The 15,699-nt window shown below is 37.6% G+C and overlaps 2 protein-coding genes across 2 annotated transcripts; both read right to left on the bottom strand.

The window, feature by feature from the left end:
- Window positions 1-1,305: 1,305 nt before the first annotated feature.
- Window positions 1,306-7,256, bottom strand: LOC122580936 (ABC transporter C family member 4-like). Its single transcript, XM_043753082.1, has 11 exons — window positions 5,139-7,256; window positions 4,727-5,047; window positions 4,210-4,296; window positions 3,505-4,131; window positions 3,257-3,421; window positions 2,878-3,172; window positions 2,583-2,797; window positions 2,175-2,480; window positions 2,028-2,091; window positions 1,690-1,929; window positions 1,306-1,608 (listed from the first exon to the last, which is right to left on the bottom strand). The coding sequence occupies exons 1-11, from the start codon at window positions 7,239-7,241 to the stop codon at window positions 1,508-1,510; spliced, it is 4,524 nt and encodes a 1,507-aa protein (XP_043609017.1). The 5' UTR covers window positions 7,242-7,256; the 3' UTR covers window positions 1,306-1,507.
- A 1,550-nt stretch (window positions 7,257-8,806) lies between these two features.
- Window positions 8,807-14,598, bottom strand: LOC122581240 (ABC transporter C family member 4-like). The gene is made up of 11 exons (XM_043753421.1): window positions 12,422-14,598; window positions 12,010-12,330; window positions 11,844-11,930; window positions 11,120-11,746; window positions 10,872-11,036; window positions 10,494-10,788; window positions 10,199-10,413; window positions 9,789-10,094; window positions 9,643-9,706; window positions 9,306-9,545; window positions 8,807-9,209 (listed from the first exon to the last, which is right to left on the bottom strand). The coding sequence occupies exons 1-11, from the start codon at window positions 14,525-14,527 to the stop codon at window positions 9,109-9,111; spliced, it is 4,527 nt and encodes a 1,508-aa protein (XP_043609356.1). The 5' UTR covers window positions 14,528-14,598; the 3' UTR covers window positions 8,807-9,108.
- Between the last annotated feature and the right edge of the window lie 1,101 nt (window positions 14,599-15,699).

Genomic DNA, 15,699 nt, shown 5'->3' with positions numbered 1-15,699 from the left:
CCAAACCATCTCAAGCGCTCTTCCCTTAGCTTGTTAATGATGATCCCTACTTCAAAATCTGCTCTAAAAGCCCCCGTCGGGATCCTGTCTGTTAAGGTCTTCCCGCAAGTCCACCTTAACATCCTCATCTCAGCCACCTCTACTCGAGCCGCTTGGGCTTTCGTCATCGCCCAACATTCTGACCCGTATAGCATAGCCGGTCTAATAGCCACTCTATAAAACTTCCCTTTCAGCTTTAGCGGGATCCTCTTGTCGCACATGACTCCAGTAGCTGCTCTCCACTTCATCCATCCGGCTTGGATTCGATGTGTCACGTCTTCGTCTATCCCCCCCGATTTGTGTATCACCGATCCCAGATATCTAAAAGACTCCTTCGGACGCAATATCCGGCCCCTAATGCTAATATCATCATTCCCATTTTGTCTTATCACCTGCTTATCGAAGTCACATCTAAGGTATTCTGTCTTCTCTCGGCTCATGCACAACCCATGGTCTTCAAGGGCTTCTCTCCATTTTTCTAGCCTCTGGTTTAGTTCCTCCGTCGATCTCGCTATCAGCGCAATGTTATCGGCAAAAATCATACACCACGGTAGTTCCTCCTGTAGGCCCTTGGACAGTTCGTCTAAGATTAACGTAAAAAGGTATGGGCTAAGCGCCGAACCCTGGTGTAGGCCCATATCTACCGAGAAAAGATCCATGTTCCCCACAGGGGTTCGAACACCGGTCCTCGCCCTATCGTACATATCCCTAATAACCCTAATGTATCTCCCGGTAACCCCTTTCGCTTGTAGCGTCCTCCAAATCTAGGAAGGCACAGTGTAGCGCTTTTTGTCTTTCCCTATACTTCTCCATAAGGCTTCTGGTGATGTGCACTCAAGGTTGGAGAACTCGTGACTCGGACTTGACTCGGGGAGGGGAGGGGGGGGGGGAGTCTGGAGTTTTTGATAGAATCACGTTTAATCATCAATTTGTGCGTATCGAGGTAAGAGAACTTGTGACTCGGACTCGACTCGGCAACGTGGGGATTCAAGAGTTTATTTTAGGTACTCGGCCGACTTGGGAGAGTTTTACAACCATGTGTGCACTTCGTACCTCCAACTCGTATCAAGCAGATTAAAAATCCAATCAATACTAGCATATCAGAATGGATTTAAAAAAGACCGCCAACCGTGAGGGGAGAACGAATGGCTCAGGAATCGACTGGTTCCGAGCAGACTCAAAGACATCAATGTTTGAAAACTGTACACATACTAAAGCTACATACTATTAGTATAACATAAGCACAAATTACAACCAGCTGGGAGCTTATTTAGATGCACTCAAGTTATATTAATCAATAGTATTGATTCAAGTTACAATCTTCATACTAAACCAGAATTAAACTAAACCACTTCAAAATTAATCTTAACTGGGGCATAATCCCAGAGAAAATGAATTTTCAATGTAATCGGAAAAAACTACAAAACAGGAGTCTTGAACCTGACCGGCTTCATATGATTACAGCTTTTCATATACCAGAAGACCGGTTAGCATACTCTTGAACCAATGCCCCAAACAGAGAAGGTCTCTCAATCAACCGTGAAGGTTTGTCAAATTCTTTAGCATAACCTGTTTCCAACAAAAAACATTCACAATACAGTGAGTTCAAGTTTAAAAGCACATATTAAGATTTACAGGAACAAGACTTACCAGCATCAACTACTAGAACACGATCACAGTCCATGACAGTTGGTATTCTATGAGCAATGCTAATGATGGTACAATCGGCAAAGTCCTCACGTATGATTTTTTGAATGACAGCATCTGTTTGTGAATCAACAGAAGCTGTTGCTTCGTCCATGAATAACAGCTTACTGTGCTTCAGCATCACTCGTCCTAAACAAAGAAGTTGCCGTTGTCCCACACTCCAGTTATCTCCATTATCAACAACTAGAAACAACAAACAGTATTTTTAAGTATAGATGCACAGAATTTCTGCAATTTGAGAAAATCACGTACATTTCAGAGTTTTGATCAGTTTCTAGTACCTGCAGAATCTAATTTACCAGGTTTTGCAGATACAACATCCCTAAGTTGGCACCGCTCGAGACTCTGAAAAAGAAGTGAATGTGTTATATGACTCATTGGAGGTCAAAAGAAGTTAGAAATAATCGTCAATAGGAATATGAGATTACCCTCCAGATCTCTTCATCAGAATGTTCACCAATGGGGTCAATATTGCTTCTAACAGTGCCTTCAAAAAGGATTGGCTCTTGAGGAATGATACCGAACCGTGACCTTAGATCATGTAGCCCAAGGGTGGATATATTGATGCCATCAATGGATATACTTCCACCAGATGGTTCAACCAATCGGAACAGAACCTGGATTAGAGTTGACTTTCCACTTCCGGTTCTACCAACAACACCGATCTTTTCACCACCTTTAATGCTTAGGGTAATCCCTTTGATCACCAGAGGGGTGTTTGAACGATATCTAACCTGAACTCACAAGTAAACATTCAAGATTTTTAATTGAGATCCTCAAAAAAAGAGTCCACTAATTTGGGTATAGGATCACATTTTGTGGTAGTTGCAAGTTACCTGTAAATCTTTGAGTTCTACATTGCCTTGAGAAGGCCAATTTGAAGGAGGGGGGTTATCCTTTTTAACCCATTCGGCTTCTGAAGGTATGTTGGTGAACTGTTTAATTCTTTCAACAGAAACCATTCGGTTCTCCACCAAACAACTAAAGTATAAAGCCAAAAACAGCACTCCATTGAGTGACAATCCATACGAGAGCGATAATCCAACGTTTGCTGATCAAGATTGCATATGCAAAGATTATTTCTATAAAGAAATAATAAAAAGTGGCAACAGGGTTAAGTTGTGAATATACCTGGATTTATGATGCTGCTAGGCAGGATGATCATGAAAACTGTGGAAACACATAGAAACAAGCTTCCAATGAACTCCAAACGGAAACCTAACCACTCGTTCGACGCATTATTGTGGAAGTCCATTCTGAGGTTTCCATTCACACGATCAATGTTTTCTTGAACAAACTTGTCTTGCTTCCTGAAACACCGAATTGTCATAACCCCTGCAATGCTCTCCGAGAAATGGTGAATAATAGGTGCTTTTGTTATGGAGTCGAGTCGTGTTATTTCACGAGATGTTGAAAGATAGTATCTCTGAAACAGTGAGGCCATAAGATGATATTAGATTTCCAAGTCCACTTGTTGTATCATTAACACGTTAAAACACATTAAACGTACCCGATACCATAAATTTAGCCAACCAAGAGGAACCACTAAGAACACAGTAGGCCAAGCATTCTGGCAAGTAACAATTATAATTCCAAAGACTGTTGTGAACATGGTTAGAGCCAGGCTCATAAAAAACGGAAGGAAGACATCAACGGTCGTCTGATCACTTGATGCCTGAAAAGATCAAATAAATGTCCATTAGATGGTTCTCTAAATGCATAGCAGTTAACATATGGTTAAATTTATAGAAACTTTACCCTGCTGAGAATTCTCCCTGAAGGTGTAGTGTCAAAAAATGACATTGGAGCATGAAGGATGCTGTGAAGAATCCGAAGAAAAAAGACCTGGGAAGTTTTAAGTCCAAGGATTGTTGAACAAATGACTCTACCGAATACCATCACCATTGATACACCTGCTATAACCGTATAAACTTCTATAAACAGCGAAGGGTTAAAAGAGGCAGCACGAGCATCAGCAGTTTCATAGGCCAACCAGTAATCACTTGCCATCTGCGAGCCTTGCCACAATAATGCAAATAATATCACAATAATCACACCCCACCACCCAAACGCCTCGGTCACATAAACCTTATAAACGTTCAAGCTGATTCTTCCTGTTTCCCTCTCTTCTTCTTCGACTAATTTTGATGTGCCAACGATTTTACTAGAAAGGGATCGTTTTAAAGCCTTTTGATCTTCTTCCTTATGGTTTAGGCTAGGAGATTTTTCAAGAGGTTTAGGGGAGCTTTTATCTGATGTTGTAGCTTCCATTTCCACCAGTTTCATAGAGGTTTCATGGGCAGAAACTAAAGCTTTAAAATCGAGTCCAGACTCTAGTAGTTCATCATACTTTCCTGATTGAACAACCATCCCATCTCGCATGACCTAACAGAGTTCAAGTTAAATTCTAGTCTTAACAAACACTGAAAACTGTAAAACTAAATTAGGACAGTAGATGCATACCAAGATCAGATCAACGTTATGGAGAAAATCAACTTGGTGCGTCACAAGCAAGATTGTCTTGTTCCGAAGGATCCCCCTCACACATTCCTTTGATCAAAATCAAAAAAGCAAAACTATTAGGGGGCAGTTATTTCGGGACAACACCCCCTGTTTTCAGTTATTGTTTTCTATGCAAACATGGAAAACATAAAATACGATCAAATCATAGTTTTCCAAGAAAATTTTCCATGAAAACAGACAACATTGTTTTTTACGTTTCAATGGGAAACTTGGAAACACCTTTTTGTTTTCCACAGTTTCCAATTTCCAAATCTTAAAAACACCAATTTATATTTACTCGTCCCACACCACTGACCATCCTCCCCAAGTAGATTTTAACATGTTTTTTTATATATATGGAAAATGAAAATAGCATCTTCAAATTTTGAATGCATTTACAGGTTTCATTTGTTTTCTAGAAAACTGGAAATGGAAAATTAGAAACACTTAATGTAGACTTTGATTCTAATATGATTACCTTGAATATTTCTGAACCAGTGTGTGCATCAACAGCACTAAAAACATCATCAAGAAGATAAATGTCACAATCTTGGTAAACAGCTCGGGCGAGTTGAATTCTCTGCTTCTGGCCACCACTTAGGTTAATCCCACGCTCACCGATTTCAGTTTGGTCACCAAATTCCATCATCTCCAAGTCCTTATCCAAGCAACAGTTCTTGATTACTTCCTTGTATCTTTGTCTATTCATAGGCAAACCGAACAGGATGTTGTCTTGAATTGTCCCATTTTGGATCCATGATGTTTGTGCAACGTATGCAGTACTCCCACATACCGTCACCTGTTATACGATCAACAACAATATTTATAATCTTTTTTGTTAAACCTTATGGTCCCATCTACAAATGACTTATTATAAAGATTAATGGTACCTTCCCGGAGATTTTGTGCATTTCACCAATAATGGATGAGAGAAGTGATGATTTCCCTGAACCTACTGTGCCAACGATTGCTGCAAGTTCACCTTTCTTGATCTCAAAGTTCAGATTCTTGACTGCAGCACCTTCAGCCACTTCATCATCCCAACTAAAAGACCCATCTCTGACTTCAACAGCTGTGCTGCCACCACAACCCTCCTTCCTCTCCACCGCATCCTCTTTCAACTCCTTGCTCATCATGAATGCATCCAATCTTCCCAGTGAGATCATTGCCTGAGAGATTGATATCATTGACTGAGGGAATGTCCGAATAGGCTCTTGCAAGTTCTTGAACAATGATGTAGCAGTGAACACTGTCCCTGCATCAAGTGGGATTCCAAGCAAAATCGCACTCCCAAAAGTGAGTGAAGAAATAAACAAAGGGGCGCTCCACAACACGATCATATTTCCTCCTACAGAGTACATGAATTTAGTGAGCCATCCATATTCAGACTCACGAAATGCTTGAATCCTCTTGTTGAAATGTTCTTCCCATGCTTGGAACTTAATCACCCTCATATAGTTAAGCATCTCATTGGTGGCTTTCATTCTCAAGTCACGGTTTTGCATTATATTATATTGAAACCGGTTGTTACTTTTAGTGCCCAAAATTGCATACAAAAGAACCAACGAGATTCCGAGCAAAGATACCAAAGCTGGCAGCCCAATGTAATTGTAAAGTATCGTTAATGCCACAGAAATTTGAACAGGCATGATCCAAATAGCATGCAACTGCATCATCATATCACCGAGTTGCTGTGTATCTACAGCCATGTAGTTCACAATCTGTCCAACACCATGTGATTGTCGAGCAGAACACGTGAGACGTAACCCCTTTTTGTATAATGAAGTTATCAATGTGGACCGGATCAACATTCCCATCTTCAGAGAATGAAAGTTGAACTGGTGGGCTGATAAAACTTCTACAAATTTTGCAACAAGAAGTATCATTATCAAGTAATAACCCTCATACGGGGAGGTTCTCTTCCCTGCAGTGTAATCAACAAATCTTTGGATCAATAGGGGACCGACATACATTACACAGAGCCTCAGAACTGCAAGGGATGCTGTGAAAGCGGCGTGTTTCCAGAAGCATCGGATCAATGTGAGTCGAACAGGATGTTTTGAGTTTTCATGAGGCTTAGGCCAATTTTCTTCAAAAAGCTTTGACATTTTCTCAGCTCGATGTTCAGGTGAAAGTGATGGAATGTCCTCGAGTTTTAGAGGGGCAGTGTACCCTTTGGTCAACAACGGGTTCATCCACAGCCAAAAGACTTTCGAAGGGATTGAAGCTGATGCCCATCCACTCACGAGTGGCGACTTGTTCAACTCATCAGCAGGTATTACTTTACCATTCCCATTGGCATTTAGGGATTCGGATTCTGTAGTCACTGTGATCCCGGTTGATCCATTTACAGATATGACCAAAAGAAATATTGAAAATGGTACATATATCAACGGAATTATATCTTCAGATTTGAAAGCTGAAGTGTTTCTGTTTCCAGAAACTAGTCGGACAACACTGGATGAAGCCAATAAAGCAATGACCACGAAATTTACAACCCAGAAAACACGAAGAGATAATGGATGAGTGACAGCTTTAAATCTTTTTTCATGAATGATCAAAACAGTAATCACTAGGAAAGATAAAGTTTGGACTATCCAACATATTCCATCTATCAGCTTCCATGGCATTTGGGTATTTTGTGTAAATGCTAAGACCGACGACACAACTGACAAAACCGTTAAAACAACACTCGCGACAACTGACAACTTAAACCAAATATTGGTACTGACACCAATTTTGGTTTTAGTGATAAGAGGCTCATGAACATTTGAAGTAGTGTTGCTGGAGGTGAATCTTGAATACAGTTTTTGAATAGCGAAAACGAAAAGGATAAACAAAAAGACAACATCAATGGAGGTCAAAAGAGCCCTTTGAGGACATGGAGATAGGAATATAAATTTTAACCATTGAAGTATGAATGAAATTCCTTTGGCATCTTCATTCACAACAGAACTTGAAGAACATGAAACAGAAGTAACCCAAGAACCCATATCTTTGTATTCAAATTATCCCACTAAAACATCTAAGGCCAATATATGCAAAAACAACAAATTGCTTCTTTTGGTAAATTTGTATCTTACCAAACTGCATATAATATGTTCCTGTATGGTAAATACATCCAAAGTTAAAGAATATAAAATCAACTCAAAGGACAAAATAAGGACCTATCACTATGAAAAATCTCTAAAATATCAGATAGTTAAAGAATATGTACAAAAGATTGACAAACATTTTTATAATTATAAACAAAATCTTCTTAACTGATTAAGAACAACAAACATTGGATAATTGCGTCACGTGCAGGATCTACTAAACAGAATCTTCCTAAACTTACAAAAAGACATACAACTATATACTATTATATGCCATCATATACATTTAACAGCGGGGTATGATATTCATACAACAGAATTTAGCCCATCAACAACAAACGTACAGATTTTAATGCACAAAGTACAACTGAATGATGCAGTTAGTATCAACTTTAACCTGAATTTGTTCACTTATACAATTTATATATGAACATATCTAAGTTATCAAGTTAGAATTTAAAGTATATATACATACACACATGAAACATGTTCATCATTCATCATTGAAGTTAGAAAGAACAGATAGTGAAATTAAAGTACATTTCTTTGAAAAAACATACTCACATGTCACATATTCTTGAAATCACCAAACACCCAGAAGAAAAAATAAGTAGTACAGTTACTACACTATTATGAACTTGTAGCTTTTTTTTTTTTTTTGAACTTGTAGCTGAAAGTAAAAAGGTAAGGAAAAAAAAAAAAGTACAGATTTGGTTGGTATACTAAGTGTTCATTGAGGGATTATTAATATATTTACATAAAGAAAAAAACTTTTCATAGATAAAACGAGTCTAGAAAACGACTTTTTCTATTATTCCGAACTTGAATTACCTTTTTTTTTTATCAGCTAAAGATGGAAAACTGAGTAGTAAAATATTGCCTTTTTCTTTATGCTTTTTTCTTTGCTGGTGAACAAAGTATTAAATATCAATGTAAGCAAGAATGAAACACGCAGGACAAAGGTGGAAGGTGAAGTATGTGGTTGACATTGGTTAAGTTTAGTAAAGACAGTGTAGTAATAATTTTAACGGACAAGAATTTTGGGAGGATATGACTATTATTATATTATTATATAGATAGATGGAAGAAAAAGGGAAACATTTGGTCACATATTGTGGACACCATTGCTTACGTATACGTAGTTATGTATACAACCTCATGTTTGTTCCCTACCTAACTCACTACAAATGCATAATCATCAAAATCTATTTCCTATTAATCGACATATAATGTTGGATAGAAATTTAAGTTGCAAGAGATAATGATCTTTAAATTATATCAATGATCATAATTTAAAAATGATTTTTAAATTTTGACTATTGACAACTTTACTATAGTATTTCAATCCTATAATAATATTTTATTAAATAGATAAATCCTAATTTTTATTAACGTTAAACAATTACAAAATATCTTTAATAAAATCTATAGAAATATATATCCATCAATAAAATTACCATAAATTTATAGGGGAAATGATATATATTGTATTGTATACAGAAGTTTAAAATTAAATTCGTTTCTTAAAGTTAATTACACGTACATTTTTAGTTCACGGTCTCTGGGAGTAGTGCCCTGAAGTTATATTAATCAAAAGAAAAGATTCAAGCTACAATCTTCATACTACACCATAATTAAAATAAACTACTTCAAAATTAATCTTAAATGGGACATAATCCCAGAAAATGAATTTTCAATGTAATCGGAAAAAACTAGTCGTACAAAACAGGAATCTTGAACCCGACCTTGATATGATTACAGCTTTTCATATACCAGAAGACCGGTTAGCATACTCTTGAACCAATGCCCCAAACAGAGAAGGTCTCTCAATCAATCGTGAAGGTTTGTCAAATTCTTTAGCATAACCTGTTCCCAACAAAACACATTGACAAAACAGTGAGTTCAAGTGTAAAAGCACATACATAGATATTAGCATGTTATTTAGACAAGAACAAGACTTACCAGCATCAATGACTAGAACACGATCACAGTCCATGACAGTTGGTATTCTGTGAGCAATGCTAATGATGGTACAATCAGCAAATTCCTCGCGTATGATTTTCTGAATGACGGCATCTGTTTGTGAATCGACAGAAGCTGTTGCTTCGTCCATGAATAACAGCTTGCTGTGCTTCAGCATCACTCGTCCTAAACAAAGAAGTTGCCGTTGTCCCACACTCCAGTTATCGCCATTATCAACAACTACAATCAACAAACACTATTTTAGTTATGGAAACACAGAATTTCCGCCATCTAGGAAATTCACGTACGCTTTAGAGTTTTGATCAGTTTCTAGTACCTGCAGAATCTAGTTTACCAGGTTTTGCAGATACAACATCGCTAAGTTGGCACCGTTCAAGACTCTACAAAACAAGTAACTGTATTGGATGACTCGATGGACGTAAAAAATGTTAGAAATAATAAACAACAGAAATATGAGATTACCCTCCAGATCTCTTCATCAGAATGTTCACCAATGGGGTCAATATTGCTTCTAACAGTGCCTTCAAAAAGGATTGGCTCTTGAGGAATGATACCGAACCGTGACCTTAGAACATGCAGCCCAAGGGTGGATATGTTGATACCATCAATGGTTATACTTCCACCAGATGGCTCCACTAATCGGAACAGAACCTGGATTAGGGTTGACTTCCCACTTCCGGTTCTGCCAACGACGCCGATCTTTTCGCCTCCTTTAATGCTTAGGGTAATCCCTTTAATTACCAGAGGTGTGTTTGGCCGATATTTAACCTGTACTCACAAGTGAACATTCAAGAACTTCAACTGAGATCCTCTAAATAGAGTCCAGTACTAATTTGGATATATGATCACATGTTGCCATAGTTGCAAGTTACCTGTAAACTCTTGATCTCTACATGGCCTTGAGAAGGCCAATTGGAAGGAGGGGGATTATCCTTTTTAACCCATTCGGCTTCTGAAGGTATGTTGGTGAACTGTTTAATCCTTTCCACAGAAACCATACGGTTCTCCACAAAACAACTAAAGTATAAAGCCAAAAACAGCACTCCATTGAGTGACAATCCATACGAGAGCGATAATCCCACGTTCGCTGATCAAGATTGACCATTTCAGATTACTTTTATAATGAAAAAAATAAAAAGTGACAGCAGGGTTAGGTTGTGAATATACCTGGATTCACAATACTGCTAGGCAGGATGATCATGAATGCAGTGGAAACACATAAGAATAAGCTTCCAAGGAACTCCAAACGGAAACCCAACCACTCGTTCGAACCAATATTGTGGAAGTCCATTCTTAGATTTCCGTTCACACGATCAATGTTTTCTTGAACAAACCTGTCTTGCTTCCTGAAACACCGAATAGTCATAACCCCCGCAACGCTCTCTGAGAAATGGTGAATAATAGGTGCTTTTGTTATGGAGTCGAGTCGTGTTATTTCACGAGATGTTGAAAGATAGTATCTCTGAAACAATGAGGCCATAAGATCATATTAGATTTCCAAGTCACCTTATTGTATCATTAACTCGTTAAACACAGGAAACATACCCGATACCAGAAATTTAGCCAACCAAGAGGAACCAGTAGGATAACAGTTGGCCAGGCGTTCTGGCAAGTAACGATTATAATTCCAAGGACTGTTGCGAACATGGTTAAAGTCAGGCTCATCATAAACGGAAGGAAGACATCAATGTTCGTTTGATCACTTGATGCCTGAAATGATCAAATAAATAACCATTAGATGGTTCTCTAAATGCATAGCAGTTAGCAAAAAGTGGTAATTAAAGAAACTTTACTCGACTAAGAATTCTTCCTGAAGGTGTAGTGTCAAAAAAAGACATTGGAGCATGAAGGATGCTGTGAAGAATCCGTTGAAAAAAGATTTGGGAAGTTTTAAGCCCGAGGATTGTTGCACAACTAATTCTACCAACTATCATAACCAGGGCGACACCTGCTATAGCTGTATAAACTTCTATAAACAACGAAGGGTTAAAAGAGGCAGCACGATCCTCAGCAGTTTCATAGGCCAACCAGTAATCACTTGCCATCTGTGAGCCTTGCCACAATAATGCAAATATTATAACAATAATCACACCCCACCACCCAAATGCCTCAGTCACATAAACCTTATAAACGTTCAAGCTGATTCTTCCTGTTTCCCTCTCTTCTTCTTCGATTAGTTTTGATGTGCCAACGATTTTACTAGAAATGGATCTTTTTAAAACCTTTTGATCTTCTTCCTTATGGTTTAGGCTAGGAGATTTTTCAAGAGGTTTAGTGGAGCTTTTATCTGATGTTGTACCTTCCATTTCAACTAGTTTCATAGAGGTTTCATGGGCAGAAACTAAAGCTTTAAAATCGAGTCCAGATTCTAGTAGTTCATCATACTTTCCTGATTGAACAACCATCCCATCTCGCATAACCTAACAGAGTTCAAGTTAAATTATACAGTAAGAACGTACAATGAAAACTGTAGTATGCAAAAGTACAAAACTATATATCAGAGATTAGGATGCATACTAAGATCAGATCAACGTTATGGAGAAAATCAACTTGGTGCGTCACAAGCAAGATTGTCTTGTTTCGAAGGATCCCCCTCACACATTCCTTTGATCAATATCAAAAAACAAAACTGTCAGATTTTACAACTCAAACACGACGGTAGACTTTCATTCTACTATAATACCTTGAATATTTCTGAACCAGTGTGTGCATCAACTGCACTAAAAACATCGTCTAGAAGATAAATGTCACAATCTTGGTAAACAGCTCGGGCGAGTTGAATTCTCTGCTTCTGCCCGCCACTGAGGTTTATTCCACGCTCACCAATTTCAGTCTGATCACCGAATTCCATCATCTCCAAGTCCTTCTCCAAGCAACAGTTCTTGATTACTTGCTTGTATCTTTGTCTATCCATTGGCAAACCGAACACAATGTTCTCTTGAATTGTCCCATTTTGGATCCATGCTGTTTGTGCAACGTATGCAGTACTTCCACATACCTTCACCTGTTATACCATTAACAACAAAGTTTGTAATCGTTTTTGTTAAACCTTCGTGTCTCATCTACAAATAACATGTTATAAAGATTGATAGTACCTTCCCGGAGATTTTGTGCATTTCACCAATAATGGATGAGAGAAGAGACGATTTGCCCGAACCTACTGTGCCAACAATTGCTGCAAGTTCACCTTTCTTGATCTCAAAGTTTAGATTCTTGACTGCAGCACCTTCAGCCGCTTCATCATCCCAACTAAAAGACCCATCTCTGACCTCAACTGCCGTGCTTCCACCACAACCCTCCTGCCTCTCCACCGCATCTTCTTTCAACTCTTTGCTCATCATGAATGCATCCAATCTTCCCAAGGAGATCATGGCCTGAGAGATTGAAATCATTGACTGAGGGAATGTTCGAATTGGCTCTTGCAGGTTCTTGAACAATGATGTGGCAGTGAACACAGTCCCAGCATCAAGTGGGATTCCAAACAAAATCGCACTCCCAAAAGTGAGTGAAGAAATAAACAAAGGGGAGCTCGACAACACGATCATATTTCCACCTATTGAGAACATGAATTTAGTAAGCCATCCATATTCAGACTCACGAAACGCTAGAATCCTCTTGTTGAAATGTTCTTCCCATGCTTGGAACTTAATCACCCTCATATAGTTAAGCATCTCATTGGTGGCTTTCATCCTCAAGTCACGGTTTTGCATTATATTATATTGAAACTTGTTGTTCCTTTTAGTGCCCAGAATTACGTACAATAGAACCAACGCGATTCCGAGCAAAGATACCAAAGCTGGCAGTCCAATGTAAGCGTAAAGTATACCTAATGCCACTGAAACTTGAACCGGCATAAGCCAAATAGCATGCAACTGAAACATCATATCACCAAGTTGCTGTGTATCTACAGCCATGTAGTTCACAATCTGTCCAACACCATGTGATTGTCGAGCAGAACACGTGAGACGTAACCCCTTTTTGTATAATGAAGTTATCAATGTGGACCGGATCAACATTCCCAGCTTCAGAGAATGAAAATTGAACTGGTGGGCTGATAAAACTTCTACAAATTTTGCAACAAGAAGTATCATTATCAAGTAATAACCCTCATATGGAGAGGATCTTTTCCCCGAAGTGAAATCAACAAATCTTTGGATCAATAGGGGACCGACATACATAACACAGAGTCTAAGAACTGCAAGTGATGCTGTGAAAGCACCATGTTTCCAAAAACATCGGATCAGTGTGACTCGAACAGGATGTTTTGAGTTTTCATGAGGCTTAGGCCATTTTTCTTCAAAAAGCTTTGACATTTTCTCAGCTCGATGTTCAGGTGAAAGCGATGGAATGTCCTCGAGTTTTAGAGGGGCAGTGTAGCCTTTTCTCAACAATGGGTTCATCCACAGCCAAAAGATTTTCGATGGGATTGAAGCTGACGCCCATCCGCTCACGTGTGATAACTTGTTCAACTCATCAGCAGGTATTATTACTTTACCATTCCCATTGCCATTTAGGGATTCAGATTCTGTTGTCACAATGATCCCAGTTGATCCATTAACCGATAAAACCAAAAGGAAGATTGAAAATGGAACATATATCAACAAAATTATATCTTCAGATTTGAAAGCTGAAGTGTTTCTGTTTCCAGAAACTAGTCGGACAACACTGGATGAAGCCAATAAAGCAATGACCACGAAATTTACAACCCAGAAAACACGAAGAGATAATGGATGAGTGACAGCTTTAAATCTTTTTTCATGAATGATCAAAACAGTAATCACTAGGAAAGATAAAGTTTGGACTATCCAACATATTCCATCTATCAGCTTCCATGGCATTTGGGTATTTTGTGTAAATGCTAAGACCGACGACACAACTGACAAAACCGTTAAAACAACACTCGCGACAACTGACAACTTAAACCAAATATTGGTACTGACACCAATTTTGGTTTTAGTGATAAGAGGCTCATGAACATTTGAAGTAGTGTTGCTGGAGGTGAATCTTGAATACAGTTTTTGAATAGCGAAAACGAAAAGGATAAACAAAAAGACAACATCAATGGAGGTCAAAAGAGCCCTTTGAGGACATGGAGATAGGAATATAAATTTTAACCATTGAAGTATGAATGAAATTCCTTGGGCATTTTCAGCCACAACAGAATGTGAAGAACAAGAAACAGAAGTAATCCAAGGAGTCATATTTTTTTGTCTTCAAATTATCCCACAAAACATCTAAGTGCAACAAAAACAAATTGCTTCTTTTGGTAATTTGTATCTCACCAAACTGCATATAATATGTTCCTGTATGGTAAATAAATCCAAAATTAAAGAATATTAAATCAAACCAAAGGACAAAACATGGAGTCCCATCAATAAGAAAAAATCTCTAACATATCAGATTGTCTCAAGAATATGTACAAATCATTTTGATAAATATAAACAAAATCTTCTTAACGGATTAAAAACAACAAACATTGGATAATTGTGTAACGTATAGAATGTACTAAACAGAATCTTCCTAAACTTATAAATATATATATATATATAGGGGTTAGGTATTGTAAAACAAGTATTAAAGTAAAACAAATAAAACAAGATCTTGACCTTTAGATTATGGTGCACGACGCAATTGATGAACGATGATTTTCATGATGCACGATGATTATTAATGAATAAAAACTTATTATTTTATTTGTTTTACTTTAATAGTTATTTTATTTTACCTAAAACATATATATATATATATTATATGTGTATTCAAACATGTTCGTAACTCATCATTGAAGTTACTGTAGAAAGAAGAAATAGTGAAACTAAAGTACATTTCTTTGAAAAATTATACTGTACTCAGTTGCTCACATGTCAAATATTATTCAAAATTTGAAATCACCAAATACCCAGCAGAATAAATAAGTAGTACAGTACTAGGAGCTTGCAGCTAAAAGTAAAAAGGTAAAGAAAAATGAGTAGAGATTTGGTTAGTTTACTAAAACTCTAAAAGTTTTGGTACGTGTTTTTATATTTCATTTATAAGTGTTCAAGGAGGGATTTTATATATAAATGAAAAAAGTTTTTACCTTTTCTTTTGACTAAACGAACATGAAATACCTTTTCTTTATCAGGTAAAAGATGGAAAACTGAGTAGTAATATTTCCTTCTTTTTTTCTTTTTTTTTTGCCTTTTCTTTTCTGGTGAAGAAAGTGGTCACAGAATCACAGTTGAGTACTCTTAAATACGTATCATGTAAGCAGAATGAAACACGCAGCACAAAGGTGGAAGGTGGGAGTATGTGGTTGACGTTGGTCAAGTTATAGTAATGAGATAGTGTAGTTATAAATGGTGCTATAGCAATAATTGAAACGGACAAGAAT

The sequence above is a fragment of the Erigeron canadensis genome, chromosome 9, assembly GCF_010389155.1.
Source record: "Erigeron canadensis isolate Cc75 chromosome 9, C_canadensis_v1, whole genome shotgun sequence".
Lineage (NCBI taxonomy): Eukaryota > Viridiplantae > Streptophyta > Magnoliopsida > Asterales > Asteraceae > Erigeron > Erigeron canadensis.
The sequence above is the reverse complement of the archived record's forward strand: the minus strand, read 5'-3'. Positions and strand labels throughout refer to the sequence as shown.

Coding starts and splice junctions, on each gene's coding strand:
- LOC122580936 (XM_043753082.1), bottom strand. CDS start 7,241: ATGGGTTCTTGGGTTACTTCTGTTTCATGTTCTTCAAGTTCTGTTGTG. Junction 1,930..2,027: donor TGGTAAATTAGATTCTGCAG/GTACTAGAAACT, acceptor TGTTGTTTCTAG/TTGTTGATAATGGAGATAAC. Junction 1,609..1,689: donor TGTTCTAGTAGTTGATGCTG/GTAAGTCTTGTT, acceptor TGTTGGAAACAG/GTTATGCTAAAGAATTTGAC.
- LOC122581240 (XM_043753421.1), bottom strand. CDS start 14,527: ATGACTCCTTGGATTACTTCTGTTTCTTGTTCTTCACATTCTGTTGTG. Junction 12,331..12,421: donor TGCACAAAATCTCCGGGAAG/GTACTATCAATC, acceptor ATGGTATAACAG/GTGAAGGTATGTGGAAGTAC. Junction 11,931..12,009: donor CTGGTTCAGAAATATTCAAG/GTATTATAGTAG, acceptor TATTGATCAAAG/GAATGTGTGAGGGGGATCCT.